This window comes from Carya illinoinensis, chromosome 8 (genome assembly GCF_018687715.1).
Source record: "Carya illinoinensis cultivar Pawnee chromosome 8, C.illinoinensisPawnee_v1, whole genome shotgun sequence".
NCBI classification, from domain to species: domain Eukaryota; kingdom Viridiplantae; phylum Streptophyta; class Magnoliopsida; order Fagales; family Juglandaceae; genus Carya; species Carya illinoinensis.
The window spans coordinates 30,052,043-30,072,279 of NC_056759.1; the positions used below are offsets into that span (position 1 = coordinate 30,052,043).

Sequence of the window (20,237 nt, forward strand, 5' to 3'; positions counted from 1 at the left end):
GTACCCCTTGGTCAACACATGGCACAAGAGAATTTGAAGAATGTGAATGCCATTGTGATACGAAGTGGTAAGTCATTACACCTCCTAACAACGAACAAATCAGAGGATGTGGAAAAGGATCAAAGCAATAGTGGTGCCAAGCTGCCTAAAGAAGCCGAGATAATAAAGAGCCCAGTTAAGGTACCATTTCCTCAAGTTTTAAAATTGAATAAGCGAACTTTGGATCCTAACAATGAAATCTTGAAGAATCTCAAGCAGGTAAAAATTAACCTCCCTCTTTTGCATGTTATTAAACAAGTTCATACTTATACAAAAGCTATTAAAGATTTGTGTACAGTTAAGAGGAAGCGCCATGTAAAGAAGACAGCGTTCTTGACAAAGCGAGTTAGTGCTCTAATTGAGCAGTGGATTCCTGCCAAGTACAAGGATTCTGGTTGCCCAACCATTGCATCCAACATTGAAAATCATGAGTTTGGATAAGCTTTGCTAGATTTAAGAGCTAGCGTGAATCTAATGTCATATTCTATTTATTTGCAGTTGGGGTTGGGAGAAATCAAACCAATCACTGTGGTATTGCAATTGACTGACCATTCAGTCAAAGTACCCAGGTGTTGTAGAGGATGTTCTAATTCAAATTGATAAATTTTATTATCCTGTCGATTTCCTAATCCTTGACAATAGCTCTATTGTTGATACTACTTCTAAAATTCCTGTGATTTTCGATAGGCCTTTCCTTACCACTGCTAATGCTCTTATTAATTGCAGGAATGGGCTCATGAAGCTTTCTTTTGGGAAACATGACTCTCGAGGTCAATATCTTCCATATTGCAAAACAGCCAGAAGATGATGACGAGAGCCACCAAACATACATGATTGACGCACTCATAGACAATGGAGTTCACACAACTCATGATTTTGATCCTCTTGAATATTCTCTTGTAAATTTTGAGTTTGATACTATTAGTGATTCATCTTATGTTATTGATATTTGTGCTATTTTTTATGAAACTCAGGATTATGGCACACAAGCTTTGCAACAGAAATTTGACGAGTTGCCTAAGAAAGGTGGAAAACAGATTTCTGTAAATGTGGAAGCACCCAAAGTTAAACTGAAACCTCTACTTAAGGGTTTAAAGCATGCTTTCCTTGGTCCAGGTGATACTTTTCCTGTTATTATCTCATCTGAATTGTCTGAGTTTTAAGGTGAGAAATTAATTCGGATCCTAAGTGAGCATAAGTCAGCCTTAGGTTGGAGCATTGCTGATATAAAAGGTGTTAGTCCCCTGGTTTGTTCTCATAAAGTTAATTTGGAGGAAGGAATTAGCCCTCGTAAAGACCCCCAGCATAGGTTTAATCTTATTATGAAAGAAGTGGTGAAGAGTGAAGTGTTGAAACTATTAGATGCAAGAATCATATATCCTATTGCTAATAGTAAATGGGCAAGTCATACACAGGTTGTTCCTAAGAAGTCAGGTGTTACTGTGGTGAAGAATGACCTAGGAAAGCTAGTCCCTACAAAACTTGTGATTGGGTGGCAGATGTGCATTGATTATAGAAAATTGAATGCTACCACCCGGAAAGACCATTTTCTTCTCCCTTTTATTGATCAAATTCTTGAGCGTGTGGCTGGTTATCCTATTTATTGTTTCTTAGATGGTTATTCTGGTTATTATCAAATTGAAATTGCATTAGAAGACTAGGATAAAACCATTTTCATTTGTCTTTTCAGTACTTATGATTTTCGTAGAATGCCATTTGGATTGTGTAATGCACCTGCTAGTTTTCAACATTGCATGATTAGCATTTTTAGTGACATGGTTGAAAATTGCATAGAAGTTTTTATGGATGACTTGATTTTTTTGATCTACTTTTGATGCATACTTATTGAATTTAGAGAGGGTGTTGACTCGTTGTGAGGAGAATGAATTGATTTTGAATTAGGAAAAATGCCACTTTATGGTATCTTCAGGTATTGTGTTAGGGCAGATTATTTCTTCTAGGGGGATAGAGGTAGATCAATTAAAGATTGAATTAATCTCTAAGTTGCCTACACCTAGGACAGTAAAGGACATGAGATCCTTTCTTGATCATGTGGGCTTTTAAAGGAGGTTTATACAGAATTTTTCCACCATATCTAGACCACTATGTGACCTCCTAGCTAAAGATACCATATTTGAGGGGACACAAAATTGTCAAGAGACCTTTAAAACGCTAATTGACAAACTTACCTTAACACACATAATGCCGCCACTTGATTGGACTTTACCTTTTGAGATTATGTGTGATGCAAGTGATTTTGCCATAGGTGCTGTACTGAGGGAAAGCCTTTTGTCAATTACTATGTTAGTAGAACTCTAAATAGTACTTAGATGAATTACTCCACCACTAAAAAAGAGTTGCTAGCTATCGTGTTTGCTTTGGATAAGTTTCGTTCTTACTTGATTGGTTCTCCTATTATTATTTTTACAGATCATGCAGCCCTTAAGTACCTTCTTACAAAGAAGGATCCTAAGGCACGATTAATATGATGGATTTTATTTTTAAAAGAATTTGACATAACCATCAAAGACAAGAAAGGAGTGGAGAACGTAGTGGCTGACCATCTCTCGAGGCTCACATTTGAGGACACCTCTGACCACCTGCCAATCAGGGATGATTTTCCCAATGAGCATTTACTATCTATTACTTCTCTACTATGGTTTGCTCATATTCTAAATTATTTGATTACAGGTGAGAGACCGGTGGATTGGAGCGCTCAGGACAAGAGGAAGTTCATAACTGAGGTACGTAATTTCTATTGGGATGATCCTTTTCTTTTCAAATACTACCCTAACCAAATTTTAAGGCATTGCATCCCTGATGAAGAGATTGCTAGCATCTTGGAATTTTGTCACTCCCAAGTTTGTGGGGGCCACTTTTCAATGAAGAAAACTACCGCAAAAATTCTGCAGTGTGGATTTTATTGGCCCACTATATTTAAGGATGCAAACATCTATTGTCGCTCATGTGAAATGTGTCAAAAGTTAGGAGTTATATCCCGTCGTAATATGATGCCCTTAAACTCAATTTTAGTGATTGAAATTTTTTATTGTTGGGGCATTGATTTTATGGAACCATTTCCTGCTTCTTTTGGATATCAGTATATTATTGTGGCAGTAGATTATGTGTCAAAATCAGTAAAGGAAGTAGCTTGCAGGAGCAATGATAATAGGATAGTAATTAAATTTCTCAAAGAGAATGTGTTATCTCAATTTGGTACACCACATGCTATCATTAGTGATCGGGGTACACATTTTTGCAACCGTTCTTTTGAAGCTTTAATGAAAAAATATGGGGTGGTACATAAGATCTCTACTGCCTACCACCTCCAGACAAGTGGACAGGTAGAACTTGCAAACAGGAAAATTAAGCAAATTTTAGAAAAAAGGGTCAACTCAGATTGCAAAGATTGATCTTTAAGACTAGTTGATGCGCTTTGAGCCTTCGTACAGCTTCGAAAACTCCCTTAGGCATGTCACCTTATAGGCTTGTTTTTGGGAAGCCTTGCCACTTACCTGTGGAGCTCGAGCATCGAGCTTATTGAGCCATCAAGCATTTCAATTTTGACATGGTAGAAGCAGGTAAGCTTAGAAAATTTTAGTTGACCTAGTTAGAAGAGTTGAGAAATGATGCTTATGAGAACTCTAGAATCTGTAAGGCTAAAACGAAAGCATTTCATGATAAAAATATTTTGAGAAAAACGTTTAAGCCTACTAATCGAGTGTTCTTATATGATTCTAGACTCCATAAGAACCCAAGAAAACTTCGGTCTAGGTGGACTGGCCCTTTTGTAATAAAGAATGTTTTTGTAAATGAGGCAGTAAAAATAGAAGATCCTAAGGATAGTCAAATCTTTAAAGTAAATGGTCAACGCCTTAAAGTATTAATTGATAGGCAAGTCTTGTGGATCCAGTCTATCAACCTTGACCACACCACCCAGGTATGTTTTTCTTTATTTATTTTGTTTTGCTTTGTTTTATTTTTGTTTTCTGTTATTTTTTTTCTTTTCCTTTTTGTTTACTGTTGCTTTCTTTGTTTTTGTTTGTAGGTTAATTTTATTCTTTTAGTTCAGGTTACTATCTTTGGTGCGTAGTGAGCTACCCACGTCACTCATCAGGTGTATTCTACCATTTTCAGTTACTCCCCATTCAATTTTGATTCTTAAACATTGAGGACAATGTTTCATTTAAGTTGGGGGGTGGTGGTGCAAATTTAGTATTTAAAATGCTTATTGGAACTCTGTAGCATATTTTTATGTATCATTTTTTTTAATTTGTATCACACGTGCATCATTTTCATATGTGTACTCATTCTCATTCATAGCCATTTTTGTGAATTCACCAAACCCACCATAATTAGAAACTAAAGGAAAATTGGAAAAAAAAAATATTCGGTCAGGTCCGGCGAAGGCCAGATAGTGGGAGGGAGGGTGGAGCCTACTATCCACCCTAGGTCTGCAACCCAACCCGCCCATGGTTGTTTTGTGTCCAACCCAACCCGAGCCCAAGCAGGAAGAGAAGAACCCGACCCAATCTATTCAAGTCGGGTTAAAAATGTTGGCACTATTTCTAGGAGTGGAATTAGAAATAGAAGCACCTCACAAACTAAATCCAAGGAAAGCATGTATAACAAAAATGAAGGAAGCAGAATCAAGTGACATTCTAACCCTACAGTAATTATATATATAATATAAATCGAAACAAAGAGTTTATACAAGGTCAAAAACCTTTTTTTTTTTTATGAAAAATGACTATACTCCTTGAGACTTAAGTATGTAGATAATTGCAAGAAGGGAGCTTCTTGCAATGCCCACTCTCATGGCCCTTGCACACTCTTTGCCGTTTGAAAGGAGACCTAAAGCCTCCCCCTCCACCAAATGAGGATGTCTATTCCAAGACTTGCCACCACCATAACCAAAGTCTCCACCATGAGAACCTCTAACATTTTGATTTGCTAGCATGTCTCCATTTTTGCTCGAATTGTCGATGGGTGCAACCCACCCAAGATTTGCATTTCCTGTAGGTGCTGGCCGTTGACCAAGAGTAACCCAACCAGGATATTCATTTCCCATTGGTAGCCCTTGAGTGGCAAAGACCCAACTGGGAACCACAGTTCCAAGTGCAACCCAGTCTACAGTTCCATTTCCATGTGCTTGTCCCTGACCAGAAGCACCCCAATTTAAGTTCACATTTGCTAGAACAGGTCCTTCCCAGCCCACCAAGTTGTCCAATTGGTGGAGCTCGAACTCTTGTCCTTCTTACTCGTCCAAAAAATCAAGAACCTGAGAATCGACACCACAATTAATCCAGTTACTCCACCAGCAACAATGAAAATGGTCATTCTTTGAGTTCTCTAATTGTATTGGTGGCTCAATTGCTGGAGGGGTCACCAAAGTTGGGTCGGGGTTGGGCTTGATGTCAATTTTGGTTTGAATACCCTTTCCATAGTGTTTCCTTTCATTATATAGGCACAATTGTACAAGATATAAAGCTAGAATCAAGCCTAAATTACAGCAATTAAATCTGTCTAAGTAAGGAAACTAGGACCATGTACAAAATCTATCTAAGGAAACTAGGATTATGTACAAAATATATCTAAGTGAAGAATATCTTCTATCTAAGTAAGGAAGCATAAATATATACAAAATATGAAAGCTAAATAAGGAAAGAATGAAATAGGCTGTCATTATCTCCCTTAACATCCCCCCCTCAAATTGATGCTGGGAGATCAAGAAGCATCAATTTGTCAACCAAGAACTGATGCCAGTGCCAAGAAAGAGCTTTAGTGAATATGGTTGCAATTTGATGTTCAATGAAAATGTGAGAAAGACTAATCACATGTTTGTCAAAGGCTTCACGTATAGAATGACAATCGACTTTTATATGTTTTGTACACTAATGGAAAACAAGGTTGTGAAAAACGATGGCAATAAAGTGAAAAATAATATGGAATGAGAAAACAATCACACACGATACAAGATTTACGTGGTTCGGCAAATTGCTTACGTCCACGGGAGCTACAGAGAATTTTATTATTAAGGAATACACACTACAATGATGGAGTGATTACAATACGTCCACAGTGTTCTACCGTACAACCATATGATCTAAAAATCATATATATAGCCAAACAGCTGAAAAAGCCCTAGATCTATATAAAATACATGTTCTCTCAAGCGGCGTGTCGAGCGCGGGTCGAGCGAACTTCCTTCCTGCATCCGCTTGAGCCTACTATCGAGCTGACATCAAGCATTCAACTCTACCTGACTTCGCTCAAGCGGCCAATGCCTCCGCTTGAGCCGTGTCGACCAGATTCCACAATACTCAACAATTCTCCCACTTGGAGACTAGTACATTCGCTGTATCCCCATTTTCCTCAAACATGATATCCTCCATCTCTGTAACTCACTGCCCCTGTCTTCATGCTAGAAGACCAACTGAAGTTGCGCACAACTTCAGTTTCTTAAGTGTAACACCCTTTGTCAACATATCAGCAAGGTTCTTGCTTCCACAAATCTTCTCAAGTAACAATTGTCCGTCATCTAACAATGATCGTATGACGTGATACCTGATCTGAATGTGCTTGCTCCTAGAATGAAATGCTGGATTCTTGGCAAGGAATATGGCACTCTGACTGTCACTGTAGAGAGTGCCTTTCTGATTCTTTTTACTCAATTCCTCCAAAAAGCTCTGTAGCCATATCATCTCCTTTGTAGCCTCTGACACTGCAATATACTCAGCTTCTGTAGTAGACAAAGAAACTGTTTTCTATAGATTAGAACCCCATGACACTGCAATATCACCAAGTGTATAAACAAAGCCCGTGGTACTCTTTATGCTATTAATATCTCCAGCTAAATCAGCATCAACATAGCCCTGCACCTCTAAGCTCTCCCTAGAGAAATACAAACAGGTTTCTAAGGAGCCCTTTAGGTACCTCAAAATCTATTTCACTGCTTCCCAACGTTACTTTCCTGGGTTACTCATATATCTACTCACAACTCTCATTACATAGGCAATATCCAGTCTTGTGCGAACCATAGCATACATAAGCGAACCAATAGCTGAGGCACAAGAAACCTTACTCATGTAATCTTGTTCCTCGTCTGACTCAGGTGACTGATTCTTGTTGAGTCTGAAGTGACTACCCAAGGGTGTGCCAACTGGTTTGGCCTTATCCATATTGAACCTGCTGAGTAACTTTTTCACATACTCAGCCTATGAGAGTCTCCATATACCTCTAATTCTATCTCTGACAATTCTCATGCCAAGGATTTGCTTTGCAGCTCCCAAATCCTTCATTGTAAAGTGCTCTGACATCTGCTTCTTCAAATTATTGATCTCATCAATACTAGCCCCTGCAATAAGCATGTCATCCACATACAACAATAGAATAATGTACGAATTGTCAAAAAGCTTGACATAGCAACAGTGATCTGCCTGACATCTAATGCACTCTGCATTGTGTATGAAGTTATCAAATTTCGTTTACTACTGTCTAGGAGCTTGCTTCAGGCTATACAAACTCTTCTTCAATCTGCAAACTGAACCTTCATTTCTCTGTACCACAAACCCCTCAGGCTGGTGCATGTAGATGTCTTCTTCAAGGTCTCTATGAAGAAAAGATGTATTTACATCTAACTGCTCAAGAAATAAATCTTTAGTAGCAACCACAGCCAGTACCATCCTGATGGTTGTGATCTTCACCACAGGAGAAAAGATCTCAGGGTAATCAATACCCTGCTTCTGCTGAAAGCCTTTTACAACAAGTCTAGCCTTGTACCTCTTACTACCATCATACTCAGTTTTCACCCGGTACACCCACTTGTTGTGTAATGCCTTTTTCCCTGATAAAAGTTCTGTCAACTCCCATGTCTGATTCCCTAACAGGGAATCCATCTTATCTTTCATGGCTAGCTCTCACTTGTTAGAATTTTCATCTTGCAAGGTTTCTTCATAACTCTGTAGTTCTCCGCCATTTGTCAACAAAATGTAATTCAAAGTAGGTGAGAAACGCTGTGGAGAACGTATAGTCCTAACTGACCTGTGAACTACAACTATAGGAGTGGACGGTTCTAAAACTACTTGCAGAATAATAGGAATGGGTACACTGGACCCACTCTCCCCATCACTCACATCTCTACACTGCACTGTGATCTATAGTAGGTCCTCCAATCTTACAAACTCAGACTCCTGAGGAGTTGCTACGAAAGTTGTACTAGACTTATCCTTGTACATAATTTTCTCATTGAAAATCACATTCCTGCTTCTTATGATCTTCTGACCCTGATCATCCCAGAAACGATAGCCAAATGCATCGTCTCCATAGCCAATGAAATAACATTTCTTTGACTTAGCCTTAAGTTTACTACGAGCATCAGAATCAATAAGCATATAAGAAAGACAACAAAAGTTTTAAGGTGAGAAAATTTGACCTCTTTCCCACTCCAAACATCCTCAGGCAATCCACAATCCAGTGGAACTGATGGTCCTCTGTTTATCAAGTAAACGGTAGTGCTGACTGCATCTGCCTAGAAAGTGGGTGGTAGTCCAGCATGCAACCTCATGTTTCTAGCACACTCATTAATGGTTCTGTTCATAGGCTCAGCAACTCCATTTTGCTGTGGTGCCCCAGGAATGGTCTTCTCCATTCTAATACCCAGAGTTGCACAATACTCATTGAACTCACCATCAACATACTCATCACCATTATCAGACCTCAAGCATTTCAGTTACAAGCATGTCTCTATCTCAACCATGACTTTCCAAGTTTTGAACATATTAAATACATTAGATTTATGCTTCAAAAAATAAACTCATACCTTCCTACTATGGTCATCAATGAACGTGACATAGTAGCGAGAACCTCCAAGAGATGCCACTGGGGAAGGACCCCACACATCAGTGTGCACTAGATCCAGTCTTCCTGTCTTCGGCATTCTGCCACTTTTCAAGAGGTTGACCTTCTTTTGTTTCCCCATAACACAACTCTTACACATAATGAGATCAACTGACTTCAGTTCTGGTAGCTTGCCTCTAGACAGAAGTTCTTTCATACCCTTCTAACTCATATGGCCAAGCCTGCAATGCCACAAATCTACTGTGCTCTCTATAACGGCAGTAGCAATAGTGTCAATCAAATCAGTAGTCATATATAGTGTACCAGTTTTCTTACCCCGAGCCAGTACCAATACCCCTTTTGTGACCTTTCAGGTGCTATCTGAGAATACCACTGAATGACCACATTCATCGAGCTGCCCAATAGAAATGAGGTTCTTCTTTAATTCAGGAATGTGCCTGACCTTTTACAAGGTCCATTTGTTCTTGCCAGGGAGTGCAATATCAATGTCTCCCATCCCCACTACGTTCAAAGCCTTTCCATCAGCCAAATACACCTTATCAAAATCACCTGCAACATAGTTCTACATTAGCTCTCGGTGAGAAGATGTGTGGAAGGAAGCCCCTGAATCCAGTATCCAGCCATCAACTGGACTATCAACTACAAGCAATAGTGCATCATGTACTTCTTCAGTTACCACATTAGCATTATCATTCTCGGTCTTCTTAGGATTTTTATAGTTCTTCTTTATATGGCCAGCTTTGCCACAATTCCAGTAAGTTGCCTACTGATCAAGCCTCGACTTGCTCTTGCCCCTATACTTTGATTTTGATCTTCCTCTGTTTGAGTTCCTGTCTTCTTCCTCTGTTTGAGTTCCTGTCTTGTTATCTTCCTTGAGAATCAACATTTAGAGCTGAACTCAAACCCGAGATCTCGCCTGAATCTTTCCTATGCACCTCCTCAGCCAAAATCAAATCACGAATATCATCATATTTCAATTTAGATTTACCAGCAGAATTACTGACAGCCATTCTCATGGCTTCCCAACTATTTGGCAGTGAAGCCAATAGTATCAGTGCATGTATCTCATCATAGAATTCAATTTCAACAGACAACAATTGATTTATGATAGTATTAAAATCATTCAGATGTTGTACAACAAACGTACCATCTGCTATCTTCAAATTGAATAACTTTTTTATCAAATGTACCTTGTTATTCGCTGACGGCTTTTCATATATACCTGACAAAGTCGCCATGAGATCCACAATCGTCTTCTCCTTGACGACGTTTTGTGCAACATATTTCGACAAGGTTAAGCGAATAACCACCAAAACCTGTCGATCCAATAGGTTCCAATTAGTATCATCCATCTTTTCCGGTTACTTTCCCAATAGTGGAAGATGAGGTTTCTTCCCATAGAGGTAGTCCTCTATCTGCATCCTCCAGTATCCAAAATCCGTGCCATCAAACTTCTCGATCTTCGATGCCTTCAATTCATCTCCAGCCATCATTTTTTCTCAGACCTGAATCTTGGCTCTTAATACCAATTGTTGCAAAAAATGATGACAATAAAGTGAAAATAATATGGAATGAGAAAACAATCACACACAACACAAGATTTACGTGGTTCGGCAAATTGCCTAAGTCCACGGGAGCTGCAGAGGATTTTATTATTAAGAAATACACACTACAATGATGGAGTGATTACTGTACGTCCACAGTGTTCTACCATACAGCTATATGATCTAAAAATCATATATATAGCCAAACGGCTAAAAAAACCCTAGATCTGAATGAAATACATGTTAGTTCAAGCGGAGTGTCGAGCTCGTGTCGAGCGAACTTCCTTCCCACATCCGCTCAAGCTCACTGTCGAACTGACATCAAACGTTCAATTCTGCCTGACTTCGCTCAAGCGGCCAATGCCTCTGCTTGAGTCATGTGGACCAGACTCCACAATACTCAACAAACAAGATTAGCAATAATCTGAATAACACTTATCAACATAAAGAGGAGTGGAATGAAGTTGAGGAAAACCAATTTCACCCAATAACCCATGAAGCTAGGTGAACTCAGGTAGGGATGACAATTTGTGACACGATCCGTTAACCCAACACAAACACGACAGGATAAAAGCGAGTTTGGGTTTAACCTTATCAGGTTCAGGTCAAAATGGATTGACCCGTTAAGACACGTTTGCTTAACGGGTCAACCCGTTTTGACCCGTTAAGCTTAAATTGAATTTTTTTTTCTTTTACAAATGAAATTAGGGGACTGGCGGGATTTTAAAATTTTTAAAGAATATCAATTAAATTTACTAATTTAGCCTTTTAGGCATTCGGTCGAAATTCGGTCCCTTCTTACCTCTATGATTCAGATTCCATCTAAAAACTTAAAAAAAAAAAAAAAAAACCCTAAATATGAATCACAGCAGCTCCTGCGCCGCAGTGCCGCACTCCATTCTCCAAACTCACGAACTCAATCAGTGCATCACGTTTCACAGATTCATCCCTCAGTTTAGAATAGTCGTTACTCCCCTCACGGAGTCACGGGCTCAGTGGCTCACACGGATTTCCAGCGTTAACCCAGCTCACCTCACGTCGCCGTCTGTATGTGTTTTCATTTTTCCTTTTCCCTCTTCGGCGAATCAGCTCTTCCCCCGTTCCCCCATTTTGTTATTTTCTGCTTCTCATTTTGACATTTTCACAATTCTCACTTCACAGTTCCCAGTTCTCACTTCTCATTTCAGGGTTCTCTATTTTCTGGTGGAAATCTGCAATATATATTTCGGTAAGCACCTTGTAGATTATGATGTATATATGGGAAACTTGTAGATTGTTGGCAGTATATTTCCTTTTGGTATCGATCGATTCTGATGTATATATTGGCTTGTTGGCAGTATATTTTTTTTCCCATATATCTCACAGTTTGGAGCGTGGGAATAAGGTAGTCAGTATCTATGGTTGAGAACTTGAGAGCAGTTGTGATGTTTGACAAAATTAACATCCTTTTAGACTTGTATTCGACCCTCAACTCAAACTACCAGTCTTGCATAAACCATGTGAGTGGTAGATACGGTTGACTTGTTGCTAAGAAAAATTAAATACTGACGAAAAAACTTCTCTTCAGTATCAATACTTACTTTTCATTTTCTACCTTCTATCATGCTTTGTGGGACTTCTGTTTCTTCATAATTTATGAGCATGCATTTTGTTTTTTGTTTTTTTTGGCTTCTATTTCATCAATGTCCTCTTTAGTAGATAATATACTCATGGATTTAATTTTAAAAAGATTTTTCAAATTCTTGCTGATTTTTATTTCTGCTACCATTATTTTGTTCATGGATTAATTTTGAAAAAGTTTTCAAAATTCTAGCTTTTGATTGTTTATTGCATCTAGTTTCTTCCAGAAGCCTGTCAACCACAGTAGAGTAGTATTTCATTACCAAAAGCATTCTGTTTGTAATTGTAGGAAATTATCTCACCGCTTTTGGCTTTGAGCTCAATGAACAAAGAAAGCTTGTAAAGAGTTTGAAAAAGAAATCTCTTTGGTCTAGAAATTTTGAAGAGGTATATATCTATGAACATGTCATTATCTGAAGAGATACTCGGATACTGAGCATGGTGTCTAAATAATTAGTCTTACCCTCCACAGAACAGAGTAGAATTATTATTTCTCTCAGTGAAGTTACTTATTCTTCTGTTTCAAAGTATTCTGCTCATTGCAGATTGTGAAGAAGCTTTTGGATTTTAGCACTTGTATACATAAAGCTATACGGGAAGCTTTTGGAAATAATGGTATGAACTGAACATTTCAATTAATCCCCTCATAAATGTTATCATGCATGTGTTCAAAATTTTCTTTTCTTTTCCTTGCTCCATAGGACTTAGTAAGGTTATCATTTGGGTGATTACCCAGTCAAACACATGGCATCTCATCTGGGTATGGAAGTGGTGAGTTATAGGAGGACCATTTATGGAGGATATACAAATCTGTTTGAAATAAAAGTTCCATACCACTGAGTATGAACTAATACTTCCAAAGTTCCTCTACCTTCCCTTGAATCTCAGTAATTTCAGGTTTTACTGGCCAAAAATGAAAGCTTGTGTAAAAGAAAACTAGCTAGAATTACATAGTTATAACACTAGGTATGCTTTTTAATATACTCATACAGTCATACTATAATCTCATTTAATATACTCATACAAGTCATACTATAATATCATTTAATATACTCATACAGTCATATTGTTGTTTCTTTTTAGATGAGTTCGGCAGCAGGTGAAAATGATGATTTGATTGATTTGGACCTATTTGAGTCAGAAAGTTTTCAAAATGAGGAATCTAAAACAAAACAAAGGAAACGGTCAAACGTGTGGACTTTTTTTGAAATGGTTCCTGAGTCTAAGAACAATGATGGCAAGCCACGAGCAAAGTGCAAGATGTGTGGAGTTACTTACATGGCTGCGAATAAATATGGAACCGGAAATATGAAGCATCACATTGATGCATGCCCTAGGAGAAGTTCACGAGATATTGGTCAGATGATGTTATCACAAGGTAGTGGATCTATTTCGGTAAGCACTACTAAATTTGAAACTGAACAATATAGAGAACTTTTGATAGCTGCTATTGTGAAGTATGAACTGCCTTTCCGTTTTGTTGAATACTCAAGGGTGAGATCTTTGTTACAATATTTGCATCCGGATGTTTCAATTATTTCTAGGAATACTGCCAAAGTTGATTTGGTTAAGATATATAATTGAGAAAAGAAAAGGATTAAATGCATGTTAAATGATTCTCCTGGTAGTATTAGTCTAACATCTAACTTGTGGACTTCTATAACCACTGATGGTTATATGTGCATTACAGAACATTTTTTGGATAAGAATTGGGTTCTGCAAAAAAGGGTTTTGAACTTTTCTTTTATGCCACCACCACATAATGGCATATTTTTGTCTAAAAAAATTTATAATTTGCTATGTGAGTGAGGAATTCAACACAAGATTTTTGTATTGACTTTAGACAATGCTTCATCTAATGATGTTTCAGTGGAGTTGTTAAGAACTCAATTGAACATTAAAAAAGCTCTTCTTTGTGATGGTGAGTTCTTTCATCTTCGTTGTTGCGCTCATATTCTGAATTTGATAGTACAAGATGGGTTAAAAGAGATTGATTCTACTATCCAAAAAGTTCATGAGAGTATCAAGTATGTCAAATGGTCACAATCAAGGTAGGTAAAATTTTTAGATTCTACAAAACAAATGTCTTTGGATAGCAAAAAAGGGTTGAGATAAGATGTTCCCACTAGATGGAATTCTACTTTTCTTATACTTGAGAGTGCTATTTTCTATCGTCGTGCTTTCAGTCATTTGGAGTTGATTGATTCTAATTTTAAGCATTGTCCATCAATATTTGATTGGGAAAAAATAGAGAAGATCAACAGTTTGTTGGGAGTTTTTTATGAAGCCACTTGTGATTTTTCTGGGACCAAATACCCTACAGCCAATCTATACTTTCCAACAGTGTTTTTGATTTATTTTACATTAAAGCGACACTCTGAGGGTGAAAATGACTACATGAAGACCATGTGTTGTAAAATGCTTGCTAAGTTTGAGAAATATTGGTCTGAGTTCAATGTATTGTTGGCTATAGCAGTTATTTTGGATCCTTGATACAAGTTTCATTTTGTTGATTTTTCTTATACAAAGCTTTATGGGGATTGTTCCATTGAGTATATGAATGTTTGGAGTAAAATTTCATCTCTTTTCATGGAATATAGTTCTTCTAGTGCTCCCACATGTTCTACCACGACTTTTGATAGCACTTATAGTAGAGCAAAAAGTCAATTTTCGATTAATAAACAAGTATTTCAGGTAATAACTGTATAATATTTTTTGTTTAATGATTTATATTATATTGTTGTTCTATGATTTATAATATTTTATTTTTGTGTACAGGAATTTGATTCATTTAGACATGATGACCTTACTGCCCATATGCAAAAAAGTCAATTGAATCTTTACTTGGATGAACTTAGGGTAGACAGAAATGCAAAGATTGACATTATTTCCTTTTGAAAAGGAAATGAATTTCGTTCTCCTGATCTTGCTTGTATGGCTCGTGATATTTTGAGTATTCCAGTTTCTACAGTAGCATTTGAATCTACTTTTAGTATTGGTGGGTGTATCATTGATCAGTTTAGGAGTGCACTACAAGCAGATATTGTTGAAGTATTAGTCTACACTAGAGATTGGCTATATGACGAGGAGCAAGGTAATATTATTTTTACCTTATTGAATAAATAATTGTAATTTTTCAATACAATAATATTATTTGATATAAAATTTTACTAATATCTTTTTTTTAATAGAAACACAAGAAGTTAAATTGGACAAGTTAACCGAAAATGTAATAGAGTTGGAGAAAAATAAGGGCAGGGAGGTTGCTCCACCTCATTCTTGAAGCTCTAAATTTGTTTAGATCTGTGTTTTTATTGTATTTGGGATTGTAAAATTAATATATTTTCTGTGTGTTTTGTTTATTATTTTGGGATGTAATATTAATATATTAGTACAATGTGTGTGGAATGAATCATATTTGTTTAGATTATAATTCTAAACTTGTGGTTAATTTTTTTTAACTTTTTAATTTTTATAAATAATATTTATATTTAAATATCTATAGAAAATTTCAATCAGGTCAAACGGGCCAGGTCGGGTCATGTTTGTTCAACTCATTAACGTAAACGGGTTGAAACGGATCGGATCGTGTCGTGTCGTTTCGTGTCAATTTATTTTTTATTCGTTAACGGGTCGTGTCGTGTCAACCCGTTATCTTACCGTGTCATGTTCGTGTCTAGAATTTTGACATGAAATCCTTAACAGGTCATGTTCGTGTTGACCCATTAAGCGTAATGTATACACCTTGACACGACACGAACACGACCCGTTAATACGATTTGACATCCCTAATCTCAGAGCATGCAAAGGACATAGCACAATACTCAGACTCAGTGGAGGATTTGGAAACTTTGTCTCGCTTCTTTCTCTTCCAAGAAATGAGTGCATTGCCTAAGAACATGCACCAACCAGTAACAAAGTGATGAGTATCCGCACATACAGCCCAATCAGCATCACTATACCCCATCAACTGTAAGGAAGATTCCTTAGGAAAGAACAACGCATGTGTAGAGGTACCCTTCAGATATCAGATCATGCGATGGACAGCAACTAAATGAAGATGTCAAGGGGCTTGCATAAATTAACTGACCTGCTGCACAACAAAAGAAATGTTAGGACAAGTAATCGTTAAGCAGTTCAAACTCCAAACAAGCTACTGATACAAGGATAGATCTGAGAAAAGCTCGTCTTTCTCTTGACAAAGCTTGAGATTTACCTCCAAAGGAGTAAGAACAAAGTTACGCAATTGGAAACCAACCAGTGAAATCACTTTCTAAATATATTTGTGTTGATATAATAATGTACCAATCAGAGTAATCTGCACCTCAAGGCCAAGAAAGTATTACAAAGGATCAAGATCTTTCATGTGAAAGAAGGCCTTGAGATGTTGTTATAATTACTTAATTAATTCAGTATCAAAGCCAGTAATCACAATGTCATCAACATATACCATAAGCAATACAATTCATGCATAAGTCTTGTGAAGAAAAAGAGAGGAATCAAACTGACTCTGAGTAAAATGAAAAGCAAGCATGGTAGAGTGAAATTTATCAAACCATGCATGCAGAGCCTGTTTCAGTCCATACAAGGATCGGCGTAGCCGAAAAACCTCTGAAGAAGGTGTAGCAAACATGCCGAGAGGTGGAGACATATAAATTTCTTCCTTCAGATCCCCATGTAGAAAAGCATTCTTCACATCCATCTACTGGAGTGATCACCTTGCAATGTAGCAAGTGCCAAGATAGTCCTTACAGCAGTCATTTTGGAAACTTGTGAAAATGTCTCTTCATAATCAATGCCATACTCATGTCAGTTCCCAAGAGCCACGAGACGGGCCTTGTATCAGTGCAGTGAGCCATTAGACCTAAACTTGACTAAATACACTCATTTACAACCAATAGGTTGGACACTAGATAGACAGGTCACAATATCCCAAGTGTGATTATCTTAAAGAGCTTGGATTTTTTCTTGCATGGCCTACTGCCAACATGCTTGGGTGGCTGCCTAGGTATAAGAACGAGGAACATAAATAGTGTCAAGAGTGGCAATAAGTGAGGTATGAGGAAAACCATACCTATATGGTGGATGTGTAACCCAAGTCAAGCGTCGATGTATAGGAACTGTAGAATCAAATGACGAATCAGTGTCTAGAAGCAACGTTGAAGAAGGGGGAAGACGTCAATGATACACCATACCTGGTTTAAATCGCTTTAAAGAAGAAGACAGACCATCAAAAGCAGGAAGAAGTCAAAAGGAGGATCAGAAATAACATGAGACCAAAAGAAATATTATTTTCGAAGAAAATCACATTCCAAGAGATCCAAAATTTGTTTGCAAAAGCATCATAACAAACAAATCCTTTCTGAGTATGGCTATATCCCATAAAAGCACATGTGACAGACTGGGCAACAAGCTTGTGATGATCAATAGGTGGCAGATGAACAAAAAAAACACACCCAAAAATATGAAGGGGTTGATACTCAAGAGATATGCCAAATAATCAAAAATAGGGAGAGTCATAATTTAGAGAGGCAGTAGGCAAACGATTGATCAAATGGACAGCAGTAGATAAAGCTTCTACCCAAAACCTAGAAGGTACAAAAGAATCAATCAATAAAATACGAACGACATCTAAGAAATGACAATTCTTATGCTCAGTGACTCCATTTTGTTGAGGGGTATAAGGATAAGAACGCTGGGAAATCATCCCCTTTTGCTGAAGATAAGTCTGAAAGGAATGAGACATATACTCCCCCTAAGTCGAAGCATAAGATTTTGATACAAGTAATGAACCATGTCTCGACAAGTGCAATAAATTTTTGAAAGACAGAAAACATGTCAGCTTTAGAGCAAAGAAAATAGATCCAAGTAAACCGATTATAATCGTCGATAAACATCACAAAATAGCAATATTGACCATGAGAAATAACAGAACTGACACCCAAAACATTAGTATGCCCAATTTCAAAGCAATTAGAAGCATGATGACCATGCACAGGAAAAGGTAAAATTTTACTTTTACCAAGAGTAGCACAATCAAAAGATATAGGGGAAGAAGAAAATGAATCTTTAGTACCCAAAAAATCATGTTTTAATAGATGAGTCACGACAATAGAATTAGGATGACCCAATTTCTCATGCCAGACTTTATTATTATTGGCAATAGCTGTACAAGTAGGAGAACTAACATTAGGAATAGAAAACTGTAAAGGAAATAGACGTCGTACTTAGGCCCCTTCACGATCACCGTCCCTGACATTTGATCCTGCACAAGATAACCACCACAAGAGAAATGAAAATCACAGTTATTATCCACCAATTGTCCAACAAAAATCAAATCAGTAGATAATGTAGGAGAGACAAAAATATTTTGAAATAAAGAGCCTAAAATACCAACATCAGTAATAGGAAGAGTACTGCCTTCAACAATTTGAATAGTTTGCATGCCTCCATACTTACGAACACCATGGAGACCCATGTCATACTACCAGTCATATGATTAGAAGCACCTGAATCAACAATCGAAGAAGAAGTTGAGTTAGGACCCTACCTTGCAGGCCTAAAGTTGTAAAAACATATCAATCATCTATAGGACCATGGCAGGTGTGAGAACAGACGAATCAAAGTTTACAGTGGTGGCGCAAAAGAAGAGAAGGACTGAACCAGTAACTTGAAAGGCTTGGGATTGGCAATTTTGAGGCCGCACTTGACAGTCTTTGATAATATGGCCATCTTTCTTGCAATAGTTACAAACTTTATTAGGACAATTGCGAGCAATATGACCGAACTCCTTGAAACACTGCAACTTGTTCTTCCCTCTCCCTTGTGCTGATAGACTACATTCATAGTCTCATAAAAGAAATTTTTAGAAGTTATACCCCTCAAAGTGGATAACCGTTGTTCTTCACACAATAAATCTCGCAAACAAGTACCCAGAGAAGGAACTGGATTATAGTTCAATAAACCAGCTCAAACAAGCTCAAATTTAGGTCAAAACTTCATCAAAAACTGATCGTGTTGACTCTTAGGATGAACTACTTGAAAAGCCGTGAAGGCCCAAGGGAGAACCTTAGCATGAACAATAGTAGAATACTCGCTCCAAAAAGTATTAAAACCATAATAAAATTACTCAATGGTCAAATTACCTTGATTGGAATTGCTAATTTCCAACTCCAATTAGAATTTTTTAGCATTGTGGTCTTGGTGATAAATACGATGCATGTAGTCTCACATAGCCTGAGCCATAGTAAAACACTGAAGATTAGTGACAAGATGGGGCTCAATTGTTCTCAATAGCCAAGAGATCACCTTAGCATCCTTGACCTCCTATTGGGTAAATTCCTTTTCATCAGTGGGAACTTTAGCAAAACTATCAATATGATTTGATAATTCTTTTCCTTTCGAAAACGTCTTAAACTGGAATTTTCAAGTAGTAAAATTATTCCCAGTAAAGAGAACAATAGTGTTCTCAATAGACATGATGTAAGGCACGTAGAAAATAGCAGCAAATCCAATCAAATAAATCAAGGTAGGCACTACAAAGAGAACAAACAAATGGCCCAAGTTTAAACAGCAATAATAAGCCCAATTAACATCAAAATAAACAGCCCACAATGAAGAAGCCCAAGTAATAATACCTACCCCCCCTTTTAAAAAAAAAAACAATCAGCAAACCAGACGCCGATATTCCAAAATGCCGATACCTGTCCAACACCGTCGTCAGCCACCTCAGAAGTGGTCGACCACCACTCAGTCACCAATAGATACTGCCGACAGACTCAGAGATGCACAACCACCATGAAAAACCACCGAGAGAAGTAGCCCGCCATAAATAACAACAGAGTTTGCAACTTCGAAAAAACTGGTCCAATAGCCACCAAAACTCAAACCCACAAGGTTTGATACTACAGAAAGCAACGACTCCCACAAAGAGTAAGAACAAACTTGCTGAAATTGAGAAAAAAAAATTATTTCAAAAATAGCGATGAAAATCGCACCCAGTGATTAAGACCAAAGAATGACAAAATCAGTAGAGAGGCTCCAGTACCATGTCAATTTTGGTCTGAATACCCTTTCTGTGGGGTTTTCTTTCATTATGTAGGCACAATTCTAGCCTAAATTACAGCAATTAAATCTGTCTGAGTAAGGAAACTAGGACTATGTACAAAATCTGTC

General features: G+C 37.5%; 1 protein-coding gene across 17 annotated transcripts; it reads left to right on the forward strand.

Annotated features, from left to right (window-relative positions):
- Window positions 1-11,293: 11,293 nt before the first annotated feature.
- LOC122318178 lies at window positions 11,294-15,513 on the forward strand. 17 transcript variants are annotated; one of them, XR_006244741.1, is made up of 5 exons: window positions 11,294-11,670; window positions 12,352-12,449; window positions 12,608-12,677; window positions 13,146-15,156; window positions 15,254-15,513. XR_006244741.1 is itself a non-coding variant. In XM_043135360.1 (5 exons), the coding sequence occupies exons 1-5, from the start codon at window positions 11,301-11,303 to the stop codon at window positions 13,163-13,165; spliced, it is 444 nt and encodes a 147-aa protein (XP_042991294.1). In that variant the 5' UTR covers window positions 11,294-11,300; the 3' UTR covers window positions 13,166-15,513. The 17 variants fall into 17 exon arrangements, 3 of the variants coding, with proteins under 3 accessions (XP_042991294.1, XP_042991293.1, XP_042991295.1); XR_006244742.1 differs by having other exon boundaries at window positions 13,146-13,457; window positions 14,841-15,513; XR_006244743.1 differs by having other exon boundaries at window positions 13,146-13,440; window positions 14,841-15,513.
- The last annotated feature ends 4,724 nt before the right edge of the window (window positions 15,514-20,237 follow it).